We start from the raw sequence: 23,177 nt of genomic DNA, 5'->3' as shown, positions 1-23,177 counted from the left end.
GATACCAGGTTTGTCTCTCGAGGTTGACTCAAAAGCCTGTGATTCTGGGCCAATCACTTAATAATCTCCCTGTGTCTACCAAGAATTAATGTGTCCTTGTGTAATGGAAATGGTGCGCATGTAAAGTACTCCAATACCTAGGGGTCCAGTTTGCACTATATAAAACTGCAAAAAACTATTCAAAGTGAACATGAACCATAGAAACCCAAAGAAAGTAGGGCACTCGTAGAAAAGTATACTGAACGTCGTGACATGGTGCCCCAATTATAGCTCTGCCGAGAAAGGTAACTCCTGCTAAATTATTTTCACTAACATACCTGATAGGCACTGGATTGAGCTTGAAGGCTTTAAGATGGCTGACGCATTCTTCCCTTAGGTATCATTTACAAAACCTTGTCCTCTCTCTATGCTTACCAAATCCGCCAACAACAAATCACACTTCCCTAGCGGTAGTGCGCAAGTGCTTGTTATGACCACCTTCTGAAGATGGCTATGGCGACTGTCACTTTGTCATCGGCGGAGGGTACGCCTGCGGGCAGAGAAGTGTTCGCCGAGGGCCTTTTGGAGCTGCTGCAGCCCGCCGTGCAGCAGTTAGATTCTCACGTACACGCTGTCAGGTACGGGCCTTCGAATATGCCCTAGAAGGAATACAGATCCTGGTCCATGAAACAACCACCGAGGCATAGAAATAGAAAGGAGACGAGGTTCCGTATTCCTTCCGTGCTACTGTCTTGTGATATAGTTTTGTTGCCCGCCAGTACAAGTTTATGTATGACGGCCATCTTGGAATGGGATCTTTTAGTTTCAAAAGAAACAGTCATTATTTCATGCATATTTTGCTATCTGTTATAACCTAAGAAACGTAGAATCCGCGGCCATGTCACGCGAGGGAGATCGCAGACGACCATTTCTAACAGAATGAGTGTGACACTTGAAATTATCTTTTTGCAGTCATTGTGGAAAGCGGCAATACTCCAAAATGTTGACCTCCCTTTTGGAAGTGAATACCTTTTGCCATCGATGGCTCCGCGTCCGAATTTGGTAGTCGTTTGAAGTAAAAATGTGTGTATTTTCACACGTTACTCATTCAGTGCTCCCATCCGTGCTGGACAAGCACAAACAGTGCTACGACACCGTGTAACTGTTGGATTAGAAACTTCGCTTGAACTTGGTATCTGTCTGTAGCCACAGAGCAGAAACAGAACTGTCAACTTTCGCAGGTTCTTCTTTGACTTAATTAGCCGTTTTAATGTGCACTTCTATGATATAAGCACCATACATGCCAACATTTCAGAAGAGCAAAGTGGGAGATTTAAAAAAAAAATCGGGAGAATGGGGCCTTGAATCGGGTTACTGTCATGTATGGGCCTTGGAAGTGTGCTGCTGCAGGATCGGACATTTGAAACGCAAATGCACGTTTTTCTTACCTTTCAGAAGCATGGAGCGCAATGGCAGGCAGAGAGAGGGGTGATGCAAGTGTTGTGCACTGGCCTGGCAGGTTGCTGGCACTCCATACACCCCATCCCCCTGTGTGGCAGCCCGGTCTGAGACCGCTTCCACACAGCCGCCTCCCAGCACTTCACAGGACTTTAAAAGACCATTCGCTTGTTAATGAGGCTTTGTTGGTTTATCACACCTTCCAGAGCCCCTGCATCGACACTCAGACTATTGCTGGAAGAATTTTACACAATACCAAGCCGTCAGCTGAAACCCTGAGGAATCGGGTTTTTGCTTGCAGGAATCGGGAGGCGGGAGACTAGCCTTGAAATCGGTAGTCTCCCGCCTGAATCGGGAGGGTTGGCATGTCTGAAGCACATAACAACTCCCTCGTTTTCCGCCTACCGTTCCCTTTTCAATCAACTGTTCAAAAACGGCTTCAAGGATCGAAAACAACAGTCCTAGAAAGTTAAGTGCAAACAAAACAAGCATTGGCATAGCCAAGAGGTCTCGCCTTCGGGACCTTATAAGTGCTTAGCCACGCAAGAGTTGATGTTGTTGCACCAAGGATATTGAGCTGGATAACTAAATACTTATAAGGTCCCAAAGGCGAGACCTATTGGCTATGCCAATGCTTGTTATAAATTGTTTGTGGGATTTTCATTGTGTGGTGTTTTGACGTTATAACTGTTTTGTTACTGATAGATACTTTACACATCCTGCATTAAGCCTGTGTGCTCTGAGCCATGGATACCTTGGAGTTTAGCCCAGGTTTAACTCACTGAAACTGTGTTTTTCCTCATCAAGTTTGTGACCTTATTCTTCGTGGCAGACTCCCACCCACCCCAATTACTAGGCAACGTACTTATACTGGCCTTTTAGATATCACCCTAGTTTCCCATTTTGACTCCCTGCCTGTGTCAGCAAAGAGTGGCCCACAAAAGATGTGTGAGTAAACACGAAGTAAAGAGATATCTACACAATGGCCATCTGGTCGTACTAAAAAAAAATATAGTACTGCACAAGGATGCAACATACCCCCGGAACATGATATGATTTCTCTCTCCTGTCAAACAGAAGCACAAAAGATCCACTGACAACTTTTACCCATGAATTTGTGGGTTCCGACTGAGCAAGATGCAGCAATTTGGGGCCCTCGATGTCCTCATTAGAATTCCCTCCGATTAGAGGCTCATTCAACCTTATTACTAAGCAGCTTGAGTTGGTGGGAGGGAAGTGTTAAACACTGTTTCTAGATTTCTGCATATATCACTAAAAATTAAGCCTTTAAAAAATAAATGACTCAGTAATAAAAATTTAAAGATTATCTGAAAGGTGGAAAAGACGTTTTGAGATTTATGATTTTTGAAGCAGGGAAATACACAAGAATATTCTCAACAAGCATTGGCATAGCCAATAGGTCTCGCTTTTGGGACCTTTTAAGTATTTAATTATGCAGCACAATATCCTTGGTGCAACAACATCAATTGTTGCATGGCTAAACACTTATAAGGTCCCAAAGGCGAGACCTATTGTCTATGCCAGTGCTTGTTGAATTTTGCATGTATGTGTTTATGTATAAATGCATGCCTATCTGTGCGTGAGTGCATGCTGTGAATGGGTATGTGCACGTATTTTTGCTTGTGAATGGTGGGTGTATGTTTGTGCACTTGAGAATGGATGTGTTTAAGTGATTGCATGTGGAGGGATGACTGGGAGTTTGTGTGCACTTGTAAGTGAATGGGTGGCAGTGAATGTGCGTGTCCGCCTCACTGCTCAGCCACTGAGTATTATATATCATTAAAAAACTTTAGTTAAAAAACTGTCTACTCCTGTGCATTGTCAGAATCATTGCCATTCATGAACGTTATAAGAGAGTAAAAATGATTCTATACCCTACCATGGCATCTTCTGGTGCCTCAGTGGCACTAACTTTAGACCGTGTTTACTATAATTGTGTAACTATTTCCAATATTTTACCCCTGGGTACAGAGTTCCACGAAGTTAGAAAGCTGAACATTGGTGCACTGTTTTGTGTGATTCTTTCGTTTGGGCAACTGGGAGACAGCAATGATAAATTGAGAAATGTATGCAAAGGATAAGTTTTATTTTGCACAGCTAAAATATATATGTGTGCACTGCATTAAAGAGCAAAAGCACTGCTGGCTCTCCAAGCGAACAGGTCCAGAGTCTCTCTACCCCTTGCCAATGTTACTTAGATTGCTGAGTTACTGGAAACTGGGTGCTGCTGCATCGAAAGCCGCCACACCAACTTAATGCCAGACATTTTGGATGGGGGCCCAGTGAGCCTGTGAACTTGAAGACAGCTCAAAAGTGAATTCTCAGTAGGCTCCGGATGTTTTCTGCGTTATTTCCTGGAGCGCTAAGGATAGAGTTTAAAACAAGTATTGGCAAAGCCAGCAGGTCTCATTTGGACTGATTGGCTTTGCCAATGGTTTCAGTAATGCTGTACAACAGCCCGATAGCAGTGCAGAATGCTTAAAGAAGAATAAAATATAGTGTCCGAGGAGGCAAGATAAGTACACAACAATAACAGCTGAAACCCCATGCATTCTTGTAGAGTGCTTAACCAAAAAGCAAAACGTAGTGCTTGAAAATTGAGGAGCAGGGGGAAATAGATAATGCAGCAATGCTCCAGGGGAGGGACACGTACAAGAAAGGTAAAGACGTAAAGCCCACACTGGCAAAAGAAGAACAAGCATTGGCCGCACGGCTCACTGAGAACATCAAAGCGGCCGAAAGGGGAGAAAGGAGGAGTGAGTACAAGCCGAGGTGACAAGAAGGACTGGGCGAGAAGGGAGGGGGGAATGCCAGCAGCAGAGGACTCTGATTAAAGCTGACGAAAAGGGAGGGGGAGAAGGGAGGAGGGAGTGCGAGCAGCAGCTGTGCACGTGCACGCCATCGTGCACTCAAGCTTCAGGCCTGAAATCATGTGGGTAGTACTTTGAAAACCCGTATACTAAATGTCTCTCCGAGCAGCGCATGCGCGCTGGCTCAGCGAGACCTAAAAATAGTCAACTTCCTTAATTTCATTTCCATGTTTCAAATTAAGGACTTGTTGGAAGGAGTACCAGTGCAAACTACAATCCTATTTCTTCCAGCATACGTTTGGTTGGAAACTAGACAAAGTGCAGAGTTCTGTATCCTTCACAAAACCTCGCTGACACAGATCAATTCTTAATTAGAATTTATGAGCTTTGCTATACTTTCAGGTTTACTTAGGGTTAATAATGAAACACCTGAATTCACTGTAGCGGATAACCTTGAACCAATTCATGCAGCGTTTTATAATCTGGTCAATGCGTTCATACCCACCCCCACTGCCATAATTACCACAGGAGTAAAACACTGGACAGAACGCAAGCAACACAGAGAAAGCAATAGAGTGAAGCTTCATTTTAAAAGGACATCCGCTATTTCAAATAGGAGCAAAAGAACGCGTCAGGCCCGTATGTAATACGCCGGCATCATTTCTCATGAATATGCCCTGTACCCTTTTCTGAAGAGCATTGCTAGAAATGAGATAAGCGAAGTCACGCTCACGGTAACAGCAGGGTAATTATGTGTTTTGCTGTTCGGGTTTCATTTGCGTTTTTTGGCTCATTCAGAGGTCGATGGTGACCCCAGTGGTACTTGAGTGTTTTACACCAGTGACGGGGCTGAAGTACATAAGAATGACTTAAAAGAACAAGCCCATCTTCAGCGTTTACCTTACGGGAGCGAGCAGCAACAGGCGCGATAATTGCTATCAGATGGGGCCGCTGCTCGCTCCCGCAAAGTAAATGCCATACATGCACGAGTACTGATAGGAAACAGTGCAAAATGCACGAGTTTCAACAAAAGCCTGGAGCGATTCCAAGAGGTCACTCCAACAGCAGCGCTTGCGTCCAGCGTATGCGAGACCTAAAAACAACTACTAAACTCAGAATACAGTGGGTTGTCACCTGAAAGTCGAGGTCTAGCAACAGTGCCCGCGATGATAGTTTGAGTTTTAAGGTTAACCTGGTGACTCAATCACGAAGAACACAATGCTCCTCCGATGCCTGCCTTCTCTTTTGAATCAGTTCCGGGAGTGTACGTTTCGTTGGCTCAACTGCCAACATGCATTGAGCTGTTAATGAAAGCCCAGTTTGAAGCAAAGCATCCTTTGTGACAGAGCCACCTGTTAACCTTGGTGTCTTACGAACACATTACACGAGGCACCCAACCAACCTCGGGACAACTGGCATCCAACCAAGGCTACGAAGACACCAATGTGTAAGCCGCACAACAATACGCTTGTGGAAAACGAACACTCTAATAACACTCTTTCTGAATAAAGACTCTGGAAAGGATGTGGTGTTACCAATACAGCAGCCGACTTTGGAACTGGGAAACCAGGTTCGAGTCTCACGTCGGCTGGACATCCTGTTTTTCTAAGCAAATCCCCTTATCTTGTGATCATGAGTAAAGTAACTGGTGCTCGTGTAAAGTGCTTGGATACTGTAAAGTCGGAAACCTTCGGGTCAAGTTAGCGCTATATAGAAACTGCCCAAACAAGCATTGAAAATGCAATAGGTCTCGCCTTTAATTAAGTCAAAGCCATTTGCTTTGCTATACAATACCATTAGCAAAGCAAATGGCTTTAACGTAATCAAAGGCAAGACCTATTGCATTTTCAATGCTTGTTGTATTTAGCTTACTTTAAAGTATTTTATAAAGTGTATGTGTGCACTGATAAAAGTGTTGCTATTTCATTTCTGGGGTTGTTGTTAGAGCCCTAGGAAAAGCGAACCCCCTGGCCACCTCCCTCTTCTTTTTACAGGAGGTCAGAGACTTCCCTGCCCCCTTCCTTTCCTCCAGCCGGGTTTGAGTTCTCCGGCAGCTGCGTATAATGGGAGTGAGCCAGCAGCAGAGACAGATGTTAGAGTGATACGATCATAAGGTTCCATTCATGCCACTCGTTCTTTAATAATATCAAAAACAGGGAGAGGGGGTGACGGGGCGGGGGAGTGAGTTAGTTAACTGCATTTGTATTCTGCCTAATAGTTCATTCCGCTCCTCTGTTGCGTCGAAGCACTGTGACTAACAGATGTCACTGTTAAGTAATATAAGATGCTTAAATAACCAGCCATGGAACTAGATTGAAGGCAGTGTGCTTTGCTGAAATTTGATCTTATGTTCTTCAAATTATCGCATATTTCAGCAAACCGTGATTACCTCACTGAGCCATCCTGCATATTCTCGAGTCTAGCCATCAGCTCAACATCCTGTCATTCTGGGCAAATCACTTAATCTCCCTGTGCCTACACCTAACTGTGAGGGTGGGGGCAGTTTCCTTGCCTGTATTCGGGCCCCTGGCAGCCTTCATATATGCTGCACTGCCTTCCTGTCTTCTTGAGTTCTGCAAGAAGCAAATAGCAAGCTTTTTGATTTCACCCTGAGCCACCCGGCTAGTCTCGGCATGCATGCCTGCGCAGCCAGGACACCCTTTACAAATATATGGCCCTGGTCATCGGTTTCCAGCGCCTTTACATTGGGGCGGAGTACACTTAGGGAGGTAAAGAATACAATGTTCCAATCTCTGGACCAGGAAAATGGACAAAGGCGACGCTGTAATAATTCTGCAGAATATTGTTAACTGCCTTTTGTAAGCTTACAGTGAGTGCTTCCACATGTCTTTGTGTGCTTGCAGGCTGGGAGCCCGTTTGTAATCCACCTCTACCTGCCTTGCCCCTGACCCATGGGCCTCGGTAAACAACCATGTTTACTGGTTGCTTTATATAGCTGCCTCTGAAATTTTCATCCGCCTTTTATTCTGCACGTGAATACAGTGTAAGCCGCAAAGTCTGTGGCAGAAGCAGGCCCAGGCCATTGATGGCTATCCGCAGAGCTGGACACTGGTATTGATCGGCAGATGAATAGTTAATCCAGAGAGGCTCATGTTCCACCGCTTCCCAGGGAGGATTGTAAACATAGATCAGAGTTTTTACTCGGAGACATGGGGCCGTGGACATATGGGGCCAACATAGCATGCCCTCCAGTCCCTCCTTTCCCTCCATGGATGGGAAAGATCGGAAAATGAGCAGCGCCCAAGAAGGGTGAATCCGCAGCGTGCGAGGAAGCCCCCCCCCCCCCGCCTCCTTTGAATGTAAAGTTTCAAAAACTCGGGAAATGAGCAGCGCCCAAGAAGGGTGAATCCCCAGTTTGCGAGGGAGGCCCCCGGCCACCTTTGAATGCAAAGTTTAAATAATTCGGGAAATGAGCAGCCCCCAAGAAGGGTGAATCCGCAGCGTGCGAGGAAGCCCCCTGGCCACCTTTGAATGCAAAGTTAAAAACATTCGGGAAATGAGCAGCGCCCAAGAAGGGTGAATCCGCAGCGTGCGAGGAAGTCCCCCAGCCACCTTTGAATGCAAAGTTAAAAAAATGTGGGAAATGAGCAGCGCCCAAGAAGGGTGAATTTGCAGTGTGCGAGGAAGCCCCCCGGCCTCTGGGTGGATTGAAAACATAGATCAGAGTTTTTACACAGAGACATGGGGCCATGGACACAGCATGCCCTCCAGTGCCTTCTTCCCCCCCTCCATGGATGGGAAAGATCGGGAAATGAACAGCGCCCAAGAAGAGTGAATCCGCAGCGTGCGAGGAAGCCCCCCCCGCCTCCTTTGAATGTCAATTTAAAAAAACTCAGGAAATTAGCAGCGCCCAAGAAGGGTGAATCCGCAGCGTGCGAGGAAGCCCCCCGGCCTCCTTTGAATGCAAAGTTTAAACAAGCTTTTGACCCCTTTTCGCGGCCGCCGTTATTTAATGTGTGAAAAAAAATGTTTTCGACGAGATGCGTAGCCCGTCCTAGTGTACACAAACACACTGCCTCCGTTTGCAGCTGCGGAATGGAAAAATGAAGTGCTTACCCACTATTTAGAAGACAGTGTCTACCGCCGCCAGTACAACATCCAAACCCGGTGGGCGGGGCCAAAAGCGGACATGATGGCAACCAGGAGAGATTAAAATGCCCCCGGTGCAATCATTGCACTGTCTTTTGCATATTTCGTGACTCCAAACGACGCGCACAAATGAAAACTGCAGGCGGAGCACAAACACGACTTCGGAATCCGTATTGATTCCAAGAAGCCCTCGCATGGCGAGAGCAGCGCATGCGCACTGCTAATGCCAGGCGAGGCCTAAAAAGATGAGAACCGTGATGAAGAACCAAAAACCGGGGGACGCGTAAGGTGATAACAGGGGTGGGGTCAGGTAGGGCTGGTTGGCTAGTAAGAGCCACGAGCTTTAGCCTTTACTCCCACATTTTGTAAGGCTTGTTTTTTTTCTAGCTCCGCAAACTTGTGTTTGCTCAGGGTTCAGAAGTTACAAAGTTAACGGTAATTCAGCATCCTTTATAATTAGGGCTCCCGGTTTTATGGTATTAATTTTTTTGTCATTTCCGTTATTACTTATCCATATTTATTTTGGGTATTGTGAAAAAAATAAAGCTAAAACTGGTATTTCCACATTAATTTACCCAATAAATATGCAGTCATGCTTGAATGCCTGCCAGGTTTTAGTGGTATCAATACCCACAGAAGATAGATCATTGCACTTATATGAAAATATGCACATTTCAGTATCAGCCTTGTGCATATCTCCTGCTGTTTAAGTTTCTTTACTAAAATACCTTTCCTTTTTAACACCCTTACCTATCAATCCACACAGTTATTGGCCTGGCAGTCATGACAAAGTGTATTTAGAATCGCTCAAAAAGCACCCAATTTCCGTTTTTAGCCACATTTAAAAATAAACACAGACAAGAAAATAAATAGTTTCTGTCTGTATTTATCCGTAAAAATCAGTAAAAACGGAAAACAGAGATCCTTATTTATAATGCCAATAGCTCAAACTTTTGCAAATGCAAGAGCTCTTTAATGGTGGCTGCACCCCTTTCTTTAGACGCTGCTCACTGTATTCAGGTTACAGCCAAGTTCACTAACGAATGTTTTTTGTTGTTGTAAAAGCGGCCAATGCTGTGCTTTCACTTTAATGGCGGCCGCGTCCCTTTCTTTAGATGCTGCTCGCTGTAACCTGAATAAAGCGAGCAGCCACCATTAAAGCGAAAGCACCGTATGGGGCGCTTTCACCAAAAAAAAACCCCCACAAAACAAAGGTTATGTAACACAGCCGCTATAGTTAAAATGGACCGCCATTACTAATAAAAATATAAAAGCGGGCGGCGTGCTTTGTAGGAAAGCTCATAGAGGGTGGAATAGGGGCAAATCATTAAAGAAAATGGTGCTCTCAGACTAGATAAAGCAGACCGTGTAACAACACAAGTAAAAAGTCCACTCCTTATGGGAGGTTACAAATGTAGACCAGTCGGTACCAAGGAAGGACTACTAAGCCTATTCATGAATGAAAAGCAACGATTTAGAAAGGACAGTAACAGGAGCCAATTGGAAAAGATGGGTAGATAATGGGCGAACTTCAAGTCCATACCTGAATACAGCATGCATCGTAGAGCAGCGCATGCGCTGCCCAGTCTCAACCTAAAAAAAGATGACGAGTGAACGGTTCTTTCACTCCTTCGCCAGTTATTGAGTGGTGCAAAGACTCAATTGCCTCTTGTCTCTGGAACCTGCACAAAAGTAGGAAAGAAGCTTGGGGACATGTGGATTGTTAGTATGAAATACCCGCCCAAGTCTGAATCTTTCTTTTTATTTATGCCTGGCTTCGATAGTGCATGTTTGCAACCTCTGGGTCATAAACGTTACTTCCACATGCCTGTAATCTCTTGGTGTAGTTTTAAAGGGTAACTCAGTGCTATTATTCAGACAGCCAAAGCGTGTAACTTTAAATGTTTTAAGAGACTGTCCTAGAGAAATAGTGTTAGCTGTGTTTGCACTGTGCATCTTGGGCAAGAGCAAATTGTCTATACCTTTGTCATATGATTTCCATTATTTGTAGTTCTGTTTTTTTCAAGGACCGATCTTGCTGAATGTAGCCTGGAACAATTGGATATGGTTAGTGGGGTTTGTTTTGCCCAAAACACTGAGCCCATTTTTGAAAAATAGTTTCTCTGGAATGCATATCACTTGTGACAAAAGAATTTATGTAACCAAATTCAGGGAAATTACATATTTCGTTTTCATGCAGTTAAATTTCTCTTCAGTAAAAGGGTTGCCAGAATTAAACACACCACAGGCCTCCCTCAATAGAGCAGGCGCCCTTGGACAAAAACATTAATATAAACTATATCAAATACGGACTTCTGACGAACTAAGTATGTCAACAAGAATGCCCTGAGATGTTTAACGTTAGCCGGGACCCTCCTATTACATCTGCTTTTAGAGAACACCTTTGCCTTAATGCGTCTTCTCTAGCACGACACAGACTACTGATCCAGTAGCGAGAATGACAGTATCTAGTAAATATGCATTTTTAGAACTAGTGTTAGCCAACACCTTTTGATTTTATTAAAATTCTATGTATAATATACATATTTATAGGGGCATTCGGCGAGTCTTCTTCATCCAGTGGTCTTTTATGGTATTGTATTGTATTGTAGATAGTACTTGTATAGCGCACTGTCACCCAACGGGTATCCTGACGCTGCAATTACCAGCACTGCACAATTCTATACCTGATCATTACTGTAGGAAAAAAGTGTGATCTATTACTGTCCTAAATCCTAGGGAACAACCAGGTTTTCAGTTTTTTCCTGAAAAGTCATTCACATTTTAATTCCACCCATTAGGGCCATGATTTCCAGTCCGTGTTTCAACTCGCTCATCGTAAGCAAGGTGATGATGACTTCTTGCAATATGGGCCTTCAGACACACGCCATATTGTCCAGCCCATTTGGGATTATTTTCCTTTGCATGCAAGTGTGGTGCAGTCCGCCGGTTGGTTATAGAGTACCTTTACCACTGAGAGGCCTCCACTTACATTCCCGAAGGATAACTCTTAATATTCTGGTATGTATCTTGACATCTTGTCTGTATGCAGAACACTTCCTTTATTTAGCCCAGTTGAAGAATATCACAATGCATTTGTGCAGTCCAAGCTAGCCTCCTGCTCAGTGATGTTTAATATAACTTCTGTCAGGTTCATTCTCCAACAAAAGACACTGCCTTTGGGATCAACAAGAACGGTCATTTCTTTTAATTTATTATCACACACCTATAAAAATGGTGACATTTGTTATAAAATACATTCAAAATTGTGAATATCTGAACCTTTTTCAAACCGAAAGGACTTGCGTATTTTTCTGTGCTGTTTGGATCTGCAACTCAGTATTATTCCAGTTGCAATGCAGATAGGAGAGCGGGTGTTGATTAGCCAGAAATGGTTGGACTAAAAAGCACTGTTTGCAGTACCAAGACCAAATCCGATTTAGGTCTTGGGTGGCCGGACCCTCTGCTGCATTAAAAAAAAAAAAAAAAAAGTTCCCCATCCTCAACATCATTCTGTTTTTTTTGGGTTGCCAGACACTCTTTCAACCAGAAACATGGCAGTTCTGGTGTTGTTAATTGACTATGTTGTGCCAGCATTGGGAGTTAGAAGGGCAAATAAATATGCAAGATTTGCATATTCGACTTTGATACTGGCTATCTACCCAGCTGTATCATCATTTTATGGAACCAATCAGTCTAGAAAATAACTGGGAGGAGACTGCATGCATTACTGACAGTTGCCCCAAAATAAATGGGTACAAATGTTAGCAATATTTAACAATTTGGGGCATTTATAATGTTCCTCGATTATATGCAAATAAACACACAAGAATGGAAGCAGGATTGATAACTTATCAAACTAAAACGTACCTAGGTGTTTGCAGAGTGAAAATAAGTGGGCATAAGTATTGCTACACTATCATGCAATTTTGAAGGGCAACTTGGAGAGGTGTGGCTCACCAGTTAGAGGCGGCAGTGGAGAGGTGTGGCTCACCAGTTAGAGGCGGCAGACCTGTAAGCAGAGAATCGGCCAGGGACCAGGGTTCAATTCCCGACGCGGCAGGGTCGTGGACCAGGGTCAAAACGGACTTGATAATTCTCGCCTCGGTACCTACTCTAACCAGGAACACACTCGGCAACTCTGGGCATTAAGCTTGCCTCATCTCTACAACGGCCCCCCACAGACGCCGGGGATGCCTGGTTTCAACTTGGAGATACCCAGAAAGGGACCATCTCACAGGGATAGCCAGGACGGGTTCCCCAGCGGTCTACAGCGGTCTACAGCGCCGGGACGCCCCGTTGCTGGGGCAGCTGTGCGCTTTACAAGTCTACAACATTTACATTTAACTATAATTGGCATTAGAGTAAAAGAGTGACAGATTCTGTATGTCTAATGCTGGCTGTCCGCCTGGCTGTTTCATCCTATTAAGTGATCTGTTTCATCCTATTAAGTGACCCTACAGACTGGAAAGTGACTGGCAGCAAGGACGGCTCACCTCTGACTGACTGACTGACTGAATTATTTATTAAGCGCACTATTGCCGAGGCGTCTTGGCGCTATATGAGGATGGAGAATTAGCCACTTCCTGTCTAGAGTTTAGTAAATGGCCAGGTTTTTAAGGCCTTTCTAAACAGAGTCTTATTTGTTCCTAGTCGTAGCTCTGTGGGCAAAGAGTTCCAGTTTTGCTGCTTGAAATGAAAAAGCCTTACCTCCCCATTGGGTCCTCCTGATCTTAGGTAGACAAACCAAACCTAGAGTGCCTGATCTTAGTGTACGAGGCGGTACATAACGAGGAAAAAGAGATTTCATATCCTCTGCACCTCCTCCGTTTACAGCTTTATGTACTAGGCATAGAGCCTGATAAGGTGGTGTGGGGGGGGGGGGGGAGGGGGGTGATACTAACCAATCCAAAGTACAGCCATTGTGCTCAGGAATGTAAAAATCATTCGGCCTGACGCCCAGGACATATTTTTGGGATCAAGGACAAAATGTTTCATACTGTTTCTTTTTTCACTGACACATAGGCCCAATTCCTTGCAGTATAAACACTCAGGCCGCCAATTTACAATGTGGGGTATGGTTGTGCAAAAGAGAACTGTCTGCTAAGGGAAGATATACATCACTGGGAAAAAAGAAGTTAAAATTTGTATATATGGTTTATAAATGTAAATGTAGCGCATGTATTAGAACAAGTGCTTTAAGGAACTGCAGTGAGCTCTAAGCACAGTTTGCATTACCGTCAATGGTACCAAAATAAAACAAGTATTTGCAATGCAATAGGTCTCGCATTTACAAGGGTTTAAGCTCTTGGCATTGCAAATGACAATAGCTTAAAGTCTCGCAATAGCGAGACCTATTGCATTACAAATATTTTTTGTTTACAAGTGCCCTATGCCACACTCTCACATTAATAGAGGCCACGCCCCTTTTCTTTATACGAGCCGTGTCTTAAAGGTCCGCAGCTGCTATTAAAGTGAAACCGCGGCATTGGAGCGCTTTTACCCCATGCCGCGTTTTCACTTTGATAGCGGCCGTGGACCTTTCTTTAGACACGGCTTGTCTAAAAAAAGGTGCTTAGTGTCTATTGATGTGAAAGCGTGGCATGGGTGCTTGAAAACATCAACCAACAAGACTGTCCCCCTCTGAAAGGATGTAACCCCGTGGGCTCATGTTTTTTTCGCATTAGAGAGCACCCAGCAGCACACTGTGTCGCACCAATGAGAGCGCTCGCTCCGAAGCAGCCGAAAGGCGACACATAGCATTATACAGATATCCTTGATAGATACAAAAGTAACATTCAGTAATAATGTTCTTTCCATCTGGACGTAGGCCTCGCCCTCATTACTCCCAACAAGGCAGAATGCTTCAACAAGTATATATAGTATTGTGCTGTCCCCCGAGGGAGAGGATATGGCTCAGCGGGCAGAGCTAGCAACTCAGGAGCTGGGCATCCGTGTTCGAGCCTCGGCATCACCTAATCTATCTACTGTTGTAAATAAAAAAATTAAAAAAAACTTCATGGCCAAGTGGGGCTGAGGGAAGAGAAATTAAAAGAAAAAAATAAACAGACCTCCGAGAGGTGGTTGGGGCGGCAATCAGTGAGGGGTGGAGCTGTAGCCAAGGATAGAGAAAGCAGCTGTTGTTGCAGGAAAGCATGTCGTGCCTGCAGTAGGAGAAACTCATTAAAGAAAATAGTGCTTACAGACTAAAGAAGACCTACTGTGTAACAACCGAAGTAAAAGGGCCAGACCTCGTGAGAGGTTTCAAATTAAGACAAGGCGATACTAAGGAGGGACTAACAAGCTTATTAACCAATCGGAAGCCAGCGTTTCAGAATAATGGCACATGCCACTGAAAAATATAGGCACATATCCTAAAGTTTTTTTGGCTCAGCCCCCTTCAACCATTGGCTTCTTTAGCTTGGAAACCATTGCCATTGGATAGAAACATTGTCATTCTGGATCAGCCCAAAACAGTATTTTAGACTTGCCTTCCTTCTATTTGCAGTTTGGCTGTATCCCTCTGCTTCATTTGAAAATTTGCAGTTTGGTTATATCCTTCCGCTTCCTTTGGGATGAATAAGGGACTATTTTACATCTGAAAAAAACACCCTGCCATAACACAGTTAATTCTGTGTCATTTTTATGTGATCTTTATCATCCATGTATTGTATATACAAAGCAGTCTTTCTGTACAATTATTTTGAACTGCAGTTGGCGTTATTTAATTTCTTACACTGGCGCTTGAGCGTCAAACCCATTTCCTTAGACTATGCTTCTTCTGGTTAAGATTCAACCTGTTGCACATCCTATAATAGCTAATGTCAGAGGTCAGGCAGCAGTGGTCAACTCCCCTGCATTTCGGTAAAGTCCTGTATTTTTGAAACGACTGTTTTACTGGCTCTGTTCTGCAGAGTAGAATACGTTATATAGTGCATTAATGCAATCAGTGTGACTTACAATATGCAATGCATAACTCCCTCTGTTTATTCTTGATATTCCTGAATTCGATTGAAAGTTAGCCACCCCAATCTTGGAGAGCAGTAGGACTCCACTACAAGTTTAATTGGTTATGATGAAGTGTTGGATCAACAAATCTGTACTCAAGTCAAAATCGGGCTTAACTAAACTAGCTACTTGCACGTAGCCCAATACAGTCTGTGTGGATGCGGCATGCGGTGTAATTAGATTGCCCGGTATGTCTTTGTCCATTGCATGAGCGAGTATTGAAGCCCCCTCTTGCGCTTTGACATCTGCTTATTTGAACCTTGTCCTAAAATCCTGTTTCTACATTTTTAAAAAGAGGGCAATGTGGCGACAGGTTCTAGGCGGAGCAGGGTGGTTCATAGCAATATACAAAATGGGCGCTTTGTCTTTTTTTTTTATTGCTAGTTTGGAAGATGGTGGCTTCCACTAAATAGCTGCCACGTTGTGTGCTTTTCCGAGATTGTATTTGTTGATAAGATTTTGTATTTCCCCGTTACAAGATCTTGTGAACCAAACTACTGTCAGAAAGCAGGCACCCCATATTTAATTACGGGTCATTTTGATGTGCTAAACTTGGCTGTTAAACCAGCGATAGGAGACATTTACCCCCCCCCCCCCCCCCCCATCTGTTCTGTGACCAGCATGTTCTTTTCTTTGTCTGCAGAGAAAGCCAGGTGGATTTGCGAGAGCATATTGACAACCTAGCCACAGGTAATCCCTATGATTTCATTATTTCTATTTATTAGCTGTTAGCTGATCTAGCTTATCAACTATTGTATTTGTTGATTCTGATCAGCCATTGTGTGTATGTATCTCTTTGTCTCGCTCTTTCTTTTTGCCGTTCAGTCTTCTCTCTTTCTTTATCTAGCAAAACCTATTTCTTCTTTTTTCCTTTTCATCTTTCTGCTCTCTTTCCTTTGCTAATTGCTGGACTTGGCTCTACTTTAAAGATAGCTGGTCCTGTTGTACCATAGAGTTCTGCTTGGCTTGAAAAACAGGCATTCCAAATTTACTACCCAATTTTTGCTTCCTTCCCACCCTCAGAGCTCTGCAGGATCAACGAGGACCAGAAAGTGGCACTCGACCTGGATCCCTATGTAAAGAAGTTATTGAACGCCAGGCGGAGAGTGGTTCTGGTCAATAATATTTTGCAGAATGCCCAGGTGAATATATAGTTAGGATAGATGCTGGTGAAAGCGCGATTCTGAGTAGCCTTTCCTTTGGTGCAGGGATTTCTCAGCTTGCAGACAGCACACAGCAGCAGTTTTATTCTAGAGCCCAAGGAGAATGAATATATCTCTTTACTACGCATGCGATACATCGCGTACCATTACAACGCGGTCGTTACAACGCGAACCATTACCTCTCAAGTCGTTACAACGACTTGCTGTAGGGGGCACGCTGGACTTGGGAATAGTATAATTTACTATCCCTACTCCAGTTTGTGCAACAGCAGGGAAGGAGTTGGATTGTAAATCCAACACCTTCTGCCCCTTACAGCAAGTCGTTGTAACGACTTGCTATGTAATGGTTCACGATGTAACAACGTGGTCGTTGTAACAACGGTGTTGTAATGGCATGGGATATATATCGCATGCGATGTAAACGCTGTTTCCCTAGGAGAATACTTACCTAGTACGTGAACATGCTTCCTCCTGTTCGTACCCTCTGCAGACTCCACAGGTTAATGTCTTCATATCATTAAATCAACTGAACTCTGACACCTTAGGGTGAGTTTCGTGCTAAGCATAGCCACTGGATTAATAAACGCCCATGAGCCACCTGATTATTGTCCATTGGCAAACATTTCTTTCGGTCATGTCTCCACTTCTTTCCTCGGGTGCACTGTGCTGGGGCTGTCCTTCATTTATCCATTCGCTTAAATGGCCAGTGACTCTCTTGCTCCATACGGGCAGGATGATACCTGCGCATATCCAGACATGTTTAATTCAGACTGTGTTAACCTAAATTGTTAGTTGTGATACTCTGTGTTTGGCTGGCAGAAGGCAAGACCAGTAGGATGAGTTCCATATCTTGCGGGCTAGAAGTACTAACGACAAATTCACTTGCCGAGCTTGATTGTGAAAAAAGAGCGAAGTTGAGGGTGTATGGCAATGTAACCACTCATTCCAAGTCCACAATGTAACTTTTTTTTAAATTCCTTTAGTTTTTTTTATTTAGCACGTTTTTTAAGGTGTTATGAAGGGTTAGGTGAAGGAGGCACTGTCATGGTCAGGTACAGAATTTCTGGATTGCAAAACTGCACATGGGAGGGTATGGTGGATTGGAAGAGTGGATAACCGCGTTCAACTGAGAGCTAATGTTGAGAATATTAATCATGGCTTTGCTTTTTCATTTATTTCTTTTTGCAGGAGCGCCTGAGGCGTCTCAATCACAACGTTGGTAAGGAGACCGCACGCAGGAAGGCTATCCTGGAGTCAAGTGGAGTGTACCCCCCAGGATCACCAAGCAAATGATGTGGAACTCTTTGCTAATGGGCCAGTCATGGCTGCTCAAGACACTTCAAATCATAACATGTAGTGATGCTTGCTGCATGTCTCACTGGAGCCACAATGAATCCACCCTTCTTAGCAATAGGCAGTGAAGGCCTTTGACAGATTCTGGTATAGTTCTGCGGCCCTCTTCTCATCTCTTTGTATGGGAAGTTTTGCTTTGGGGAGAGGTGAGTCCCTGAGAAAGACTATCTCAAGAAGAGAACACTAAAAGAAGAAATAATATATTCTGGAACTGCCTCTGTGCCAGCATCACCAATGAAGTTAGGATGCTTGATTGTATTTTGTTTCCAGTGTTGTCGCAAAGAAGTGGGAGGCAGAGCACAATCCTTGATAAGACTGTCTGAAGTTGTCAGGAGGAAATAAATGTGCGCCTTGCAAATACCTAATTGAATGCATTCTTACCAGATGTAATGGAGAGCTAGGGGTTATGGGAAAGGTACTTCTGGTTCCTACAACCATAATGTGCTATCTCTAACTTGGAAACAACCCCCTTCTTAATCCCTCCTCAAATTCACAGCACCCTAAATACAAAAGAAGCGACCTTTAGGAATGCTCATTCTTATCTACACACCCACTCCGAATACCCGGGGTAAACCTATAGTATGTGTGTCTTACTAACTCTCCTAACACGTTTCCATCCTTGAATAACAGGGACTAACCCTGCATTTTGTATCTCAAAAACTTCTTCCCCATCACTGGGGGCAGAGACCTGTCCCCAGATCATTTCTAATTTCACCCCACAACACAGTGAGACAAGCATTGCCTTTGGGACCTTATAAGTGTTTAGCCATGCAACAGTTGCATAACTAAACACTTATAAGGTCCCAAAAGCGAAACCTATTGGCTATGCCAATGCTTGTTTTAACTGCTGCAATCTATTGAAGCCTCACGGAGAACATCGAAGTGCTGGTGAGGCCACGAAAGTGATCGGATCAAAGTCAAAGCGGCCGCGAAAGTGAAAGTAATCGCGGTAAAGTGCGACGCCCGCGCACATGCACTGTAGCTCTAGGCTGGCCTGGTAGCACTTTTTGGAGCCCTCACAAAATGTCTCGCCAGACCAGCGCATGCGCTGGGTCAGGCGAGACCTAAAAAAAGGTTGCCATATATATCTTAAAAACGTAACCCTCTAATGTCTCCTGTCAAAACCGTGAAAGAAACTGCCTTCCATAGCCGAAGAACTCTGCCTCCTCTTTCCTTCATACCACAGACCTGGGAGAGAAGTCATGCCCTCTGTACCACAAGAACACCACCTCCCCCTTTAACCTACAACAACTAAAAAGTGCCCTACTCCAAAAACCATAAAGCACCAAGGAAGAAAACCAGTCCCCGTACACTAAGCATTCCCTTTTTAAATACAAGCGAAAAAGACTAATCTTCTGTGATAAAGGTACCCCCATGCCAATTAAACTTGCAACAACTCGAGAGAAGTTCTTATTCTCTGTAGGGGGTTGGAAATCTGTTCAATCTCTACAAGTTCTGACCATCCTGAACTCTTCCATCAAACAGCTAGGGAGAGGCCCCCAGTCTGTGAAACTGAGGAGCTCTTCTTCCACCCTACCACTCCATGCACACCTGAGGAAGAGCTCTACTCTGTAGCTCACACTGCCTCTGTCCTACCCAACCCACCGTTTCCCACCACCTGCCATGCTTGTATGCCCCACCCCATCTAATTTAGCTGCCCTTTAAGTTGCATGTTCAAGGGATACTCAAACTGCAACCAGAATCTTCAAATAACAATATGAGAAGGGGCTGACTGAGTTACCGTCCCCTTACCCTGTTTCCATCCATCTTATTGGCCTCTGAATGCTCTGGCCAATTTGTGTGTGAAAGATGCCAGGCGACTCCTCCTGCCCTACAGTCTGATGGCTCCAGGGTCAAGGTGTGGATTCCTCAATTTCTTTTTTCAGTGGGTGTGGGTGGAAGAGGGTACAATCCCCTCTTCTTAGGAATGGTTGTGCTGGCTTTATATGAAAATGCTTACTTCAGCCGCATCTCAAACAGATGTTGAAGAAACTTCCAGTTCTTTGAATGTTGTGCGGTTTCATTTGCTGCTGTTGTGTGACTTGTGGCTCCTAGAACGGCTGCAGCCTCTTTATACCAGACACCCCCAGTCCAACTTTTCGCTCTTTTCCAATGTACCTCACTTTCTTGTTCTGCCAGTGTACCTTACTTCAGTAATGCACCACGTTGCTGCAGACACACTTGAACCAGCATTAGGCGCCCAGCAAAAAAAACACTGCCGTTGCACTTCATTCATTGTCTGTTTATCCCACATAAAAAAGCTCTGGATCACCATCTCCTCCTTCCAGCTCACCCTGTGCACCTTGTTCCTGACACTAGCACCTCAGGTTAATACAGCATCAGGACACAAAGACATCGCTCATCTAAAGTATCCCATCTCTGACCTCTTCATTCCAGCATTGCGGCTCCAAAACAGGTGTTGACCTTATGTGATGGTGTGGAAATTCCCTTTTCAGTTTTAGTGTACTTTAGTGAGTCTCCATCTGTTCCCGGCATATTCTCCTGCAGATGTTGAGCATTTTGACTACTTTCCTAGATAGCTGATAAAGTGCCGACTTGTCTGCCGCAGAGTGTTTATCAGCCTGATGGTTAATGTTTTTTAACAAGGTGGCTTTTGGGCTTCTATATTTGCAAGGGTTCTGTTCAGGGGGGGTGGTTCTTTGTAATGGTAACCACTTAATCACAGTTTGTCAAAGCGGGAGAAGCTTAAGTTTTTTAGTAGAATCAGTATCTGTGAGGATCTGGGTAAATTATATGATATGGCTGTAGGGCCTTATCGTGGAATAGACTCGGAAAACCATTATTGGATCCAGTCAGGCTCCTTTTGATCAACCTCAAGCCCACCCCTGATAGCTACGGGTTTCGAGCAGCAAGGCTTGAACAAATGAACTCCAGTGTAATGCATTTAACAGTATCAAACAAAGAAAAAAAGCCACAAAACACGAAAGAAACGTGACCTCAATTTATAAAACGTGTAATTTTGTGATTTTTTTTTTTAGAGTGCAAGATCGGCAAAATCGAAACAAGGGTTCAGGAGATATTTTTCAAAGATGTTATCACTTTTAATTTCAATTGCAAACAAACATTGGTCAACAAAAAGTTTGCAAACTTTTTTTAAAGTTTGTAAAAGTTAGTTTGACTATTCCAGCCTGGCTTGGGTGACCAAATCTGACAGGATGGAGGTCTAGGGGGCTAATGGGGTAGGCTTGGACAGTTACCTGGCCACTAGAGTGTTTTTCAGTCCAGTTCAACTCTTTACAGCACGACCACCATAGACTATAATGGAGTGGTCCTGGTGATGGGGATGCAATATGAAAAGATGCTTAAGGATTCTCTGGTTGTGAAGCGGTCTACGGGGGTGCCTTTGTGGTGGTTCATCGGTCCACGGGTGATGTGGGGCGACTTTGCCACAGAGATCAGGATCCCACAAATTCCTCCTTCCAGAGGTCGATGGGGTCAGCAGCAGCCGGCTTCTGGTCTCCGGGCTCAACGATTGGTGCAAAATCCTTTAGTGTCCCTCTGGAGGGACTAATCTGGACTTTGATTACACTCCCAGGTCCAGCGGACTGTGGTGCAGCTTTTGGCCATTGAAAATGGGAAATGGCATTAACCATGTGTGCCATTATCACGCAAGTGGAACACCGCTTGCCTTAACAACGCACATGCCTTAACCACGCATATGCATGGTTAAGGCAGTCTGTGATCTAGTTCCAGAGATCGGATGGGTGGGGAGAATTACAGGAAGGATCAGAAGGAGAGGAAGGACTGTGACGCAGCTTGGTAAGTAAGGCTTGGGGGGGCTGGTCGTTTTCGGGGGTGGGTAGTTTTAGGGCTCAGAAAGAGGTGGAGGGGCAGTTTTCAGGACTCTGGTGGGGGGGGGGCATTTTAGGACTCCTGGTGGGGGGCTGGGGTCATGGTAGTTTTTATGTCTCGCCTAAGCAGCGCTTGCGCCGTCTCTTCGAGACATGCTGTATTCAGGATATGGGAATTAAGCTCTGCCCACTCTCCACCCACTTTTTTTTATTGGGTCCTGTTACTGTCCTTTGTGGATTTTGATTGATCAGTAGGCTTAGCAGCCCCTCCTTAATACTGCCTTTTATCTTGTTGTAAACTTCCATGAGGACTGCCCTGTTACATGTGTTGTTACTCTACATGTTTTAATTGCAGCCTGTGAGCACTATTTTAGTAATGACTTTCTCCTTGCTGCTCTTGCAGGCAGTACAGCTCTCACCCTTCTGCAACCCAGCATGCGGTTTAACTGCCCAGTGACGCTGCACACGACCCTTTCTTGTCATGTGCGCGGCTCGCCAAACCATATTTATTAATAAATATTTTTTTAAGTAGAACAGCACACTCTTCATCAATGGCAGCCAAGCGGCTCGCGCCTCTATTTTGTCATCCATTTTTTAAGCCGCGCGGTACGCCTTATAATCAGTAACAAAGGCAGCTTTAAAGCATGAAGTGGAGATGCGGGCTCAAGTGACTGACTTTAGCCTTTTGTCATGCCATTTTTCCCCAAGTTCATTACTTTTGTTACAATTGTGGCAGTGCGCTTTAGCATTAAACATCTGAAGCTAAAGCGCGGTGCGCCGCGGTTGCTTCCAAAGTAAAAATAATAAATGCGGCTGCATGGTTCTTTTTTATTTCTTTACTTTTGTTACAATCGCAGCACCCGCGCTTTAGCTTAAGATGTTTAAAGCTAAAGCACGAATGCCGCAATTACACCAAAAGTAATAAATAGAAAAATAAAGCGTGTAACCGCCATTTCTTTTCCATTTGTTTGCTTTTGAAGCAATGGCGGCACCCACGCTTTCGCTTTAAACATCTTAAGCTAAAGCGTGGGTGCCACGATAGCTTCCAAAGTTAATAGAGAAAAAAAATGTGTCAGCACACCTTTTTTTTTCTATTTCTTTACTTTTGATACAATCGTGGCACCTGCGCTTTAGCTTTAAAGCGTGGATGCCGCGATTGCTTCAAAAGTAACCCAATAGAAAAACAATTATTTGCAATACAATAGGTCTTGCATTACTAAAAGTTTGAGCTATTGGAGTTGCATTATTATTAGCAACACCAATAGCTAAAACTTTCAGTAATGCGAGACCTATTACATTGCAAATGCTTGTTTGGCTGGGGTGCTGTTTTAAGGCTCAGGGCGGGGGGCAGGGATCAGGGTAGTTTTTTGGGCTTGGGGGTCCATTTTAGGGCTCAGGGCAGGAGACTGGGGTCGGGTCAATTTTGGCCTAGGGGCATTTTAGGGCTCAGGGTAGGGGTCGGG

The 23,177-nt window shown here is 44.4% G+C and overlaps 1 protein-coding gene across 1 annotated transcript; it reads left to right on the top strand.

The window, feature by feature from the left end:
- The first annotated feature begins 437 nt into the window (after nucleotides 1-437).
- SNAPIN (SNAP associated protein) lies at nucleotides 438-18,262 on the top strand. The gene is made up of 4 exons (XM_085639760.1): nucleotides 438-617; nucleotides 16,030-16,076; nucleotides 16,410-16,528; nucleotides 17,738-18,262. Exons 1-4 carry the CDS (start codon nucleotides 487-489, stop codon nucleotides 17,840-17,842), a joined length of 402 nt encoding a protein of 133 aa, XP_085495886.1. The 5' UTR covers nucleotides 438-486; the 3' UTR covers nucleotides 17,843-18,262.
- Nucleotides 18,263-23,177: the final 4,915 nt, after the last annotated feature.

This window comes from Triturus cristatus, chromosome 12 (genome assembly GCF_964204655.1).
Source record: "Triturus cristatus chromosome 12, aTriCri1.1, whole genome shotgun sequence".
Classification (NCBI taxonomy): Eukaryota; Metazoa; Chordata; class Amphibia; order Caudata; family Salamandridae; genus Triturus; species Triturus cristatus.
The sequence above is the reverse complement of the archived record's forward strand: the minus strand, read 5'-3'. Positions and strand labels throughout refer to the sequence as shown.

What these genes read in the sequence shown, in the direction of transcription:
- SNAPIN (XM_085639760.1), top strand. Translation starts at nt 487, where the DNA reads ATGGCTATGGCGACTGTCACTTTGTCATCGGCGGAGGGTACGCCTGCG. An exon ending in TATTGACAACCTAGCCACAG is followed by an intron (nt 16,077 to 16,409) that starts GTAATCCCTATG and finishes TCCCACCCTCAG; the next exon opens with AGCTCTGCAGGATCAACGAG. An exon ending in ATATTTTGCAGAATGCCCAG is followed by an intron (nt 16,529 to 17,737) that starts GTGAATATATAG and finishes TTCTTTTTGCAG; the next exon opens with GAGCGCCTGAGGCGTCTCAA.